The sequence below is a fragment of the Arachis ipaensis genome, chromosome B09 (genome assembly GCF_000816755.2).
Source record: "Arachis ipaensis cultivar K30076 chromosome B09, Araip1.1, whole genome shotgun sequence".
Lineage (NCBI taxonomy): Eukaryota > Viridiplantae > Streptophyta > Magnoliopsida > Fabales > Fabaceae > Arachis > Arachis ipaensis.
The window spans coordinates 22,765,766-22,768,159 of record NC_029793.2 but is presented as its reverse complement, the minus strand read 5'-3'; the positions used below and the strand labels follow the sequence as shown (position 1 = coordinate 22,768,159).

The 2,394-nt window shown below is 30.5% G+C and overlaps 1 protein-coding gene across 2 annotated transcripts in view; it reads left to right on the top strand.

Annotated features, from left to right (window-relative positions):
• Positions 1-2,147, top strand: part of LOC107616835 (probable pectinesterase 68) — a 4,490-nt gene extending 2,343 nt beyond the window's left edge. The window contains exons 2-5 of one of the 2 annotated variants that reach the window (XM_021112156.1): positions 467-656; positions 880-1,083; positions 1,188-1,343; positions 1,603-2,147. In XM_021112156.1, the coding sequence (XP_020967815.1) occupies positions 467-656; positions 880-1,083; positions 1,188-1,343; positions 1,603-1,632 (580 nt within the window). In that variant the 3' untranslated portion in view covers positions 1,633-2,147. Of the gene's footprint in view, positions 1-466; positions 657-879; positions 1,084-1,187; positions 1,424-1,602 lie in introns of both variants that reach the window. The other variant, XM_016318750.2, reaches the window with a different exon arrangement.

Below are 2,394 nucleotides of genomic sequence, written 5' to 3'. Positions count from 1 at the left end.
ATTATTTTAATTTTTATCTCTAAATTAATATTAAAGATATAACTATTTATATATATCCTTTATTAGTTTAAACTTTTAGAATAATTAGTATCTTGATATTGTATCAAAACTTCGATTACTTAAAGATCTAAAGTTTAATCATTATTATTTATAAAACCAATTCAACCTAAAATAGATAAAAAAAAATGAAAAAATACAAAATTTACGAAAATAAAAAAAAATCCCCTAGACAAAGGGTGTATTAGATATATACTTAATTAAATTTTTGGAATAAGTGGTATTATAACCATTATTGAAGTATATTTTAAAAAAAATACCATCATAATTGATGTTTCTTTTCTTTATATTATTAGAGAGTACTAAAAGCAAAATCTTTAATTTGTTTGCCTATTACAATTAGTAGCATTAAAGTTGGTAAAATTGGAGACTACTAATAACTTGTGTTATGATTATTCAATGGTGTTAGGGAGAAGATAATGATCCCAAGAACGCTTCCTTTTGTTACATTCTTAGGGGATGCTAGTGATCCACCAACCATTACAGGGAATGATACAGCTTCTATCCTTGGAAGAAATGGAAAACCAATTGGCACTTTCCAGAGTGCAACAGTTGCTGTCGACGCTAACTATTTTCTTGCCATCAACATCAAATTTGAGGTACACTCAAAAACCCTTTTCTGTATTCTAATAATTTAAAAAAATTTTACATAAAAAAACTTAATTACAAAATTAAAAAATATAAAGACTTAATTAAAAAATATATATAAAAATCTAATAGTAAATTTGGTGAAACTACAATACCAATAAAGTAATTAAATCTTATATATATATGCATGCATGACGTTTGTGAAATGAAAATGTTGTAAGATTGTTAAAACAGAACAGAGCTGCACACTGGATTGGAAGGAGAGGGGAACAAGGAGTGGCGCTTCGAATTTCAGGGACCAAAGCTGCATTTTACAATTGCACATTCTATGGCGCTCAGGACACATTATATGATCACAAAGGCCTTCATTACTTCAACAATTGCCTCATTCAAGGTTCTGTTGATTTCATCTTTGGCTCTGGCAGGTCTCTTTACGAGGTCTGCGCTCTTTTTATTACTTTCTACAAACTCAATTTAATTACATATGCTTCATCCCTTTCCTAATACATTCTTATATTGAATTTGATTTGAATTACATAAAGAACTGCTATCTAAATTCCACAACAAGGAAGGTGGCTTCCATCACAGCTCAAAAGCGAACAAATTCATCAATGGAAAGTGGATTTTCGTTCAAAAACTGCACAGTCACAGGGAGTGGCCAAGTTTTTCTTGGACGAGCCTGGGGCGATTATTCAACGGTTGTTTTCTCTTACACCTTCATGGACAAAATTGTCCTTTCACAAGGATGGAGTGACTGGGTTTATTAATAAAAAAATTAGTTATTTTTACTAATAAACAATTATATAATTAAATGCATATGTAAAAGTAAAACTGTTTTATAATAATAGTGCATCAAAAATAAATTATTTTAATATATATTCGTTTAAGCAAATTGTGACATTTAAATCAACTATGTAGAGTTTGGTTTTAATTGGTCTTGGCTTTCGTGTGTTTCAGGAGAGTATATTATGGAGAATACAAGTGTAGTGGCCCTGGGGCTAATTTGACTGGAAGAGTACCATGGGCAAGGATGCTTACAGATGAAGAGGCCAAGCCCTTCATTGGGATTCAATTCATTGAAGGAGATTCTTGGCTCATCAGCCCCTGACCTTATAAATACAATCTTCAACTCTTTCACTCATTGGGGTCAACCCGTTTAATTTTTTTACTATTATCAAGCAAAATTATGAGAATGGAAGAATGTTGAGACTTTTAAATTAAGTTATAAATGAAAATTAAACATGAGTAGAGAATCCAATCCCTTTTGGATTTTTATGTGTTTTGCAATGGTTCTTGTTTTATAAATATCTACATTATTGACCTTTGACAGTTCGAGTATATGCATATTCATTTCATAGTGTGGAACCTTCAATATGTTAGTGTTACAAGACATGAATTTGCCTCTTGTATTAACAAAGTATGCCAGTTTATGCATGCTTCAAGGACACTCCAAGTGAATTTTGAGGTATTCCAAGGACTTTTGTACACTTGCCCTTCATCTAGAAAAATCTGTATCTCTTTGACATTTCAGATTACACATTTAAACTAGTACATACGATATAAGAATAATTCGATGCACAAGCATCTCGTATTAACTATTAACATAGGACTGCAGGACGGACTCAGAGCGAGCGAGTAGTGGGCTCGACTCCCTCAAAATTTAACAAACTATATACAAAATATGTGTTTAAAAAATAAAAAAATATTATGTAATTTAGTAATTTTATATATATTATTTTTTACTATATA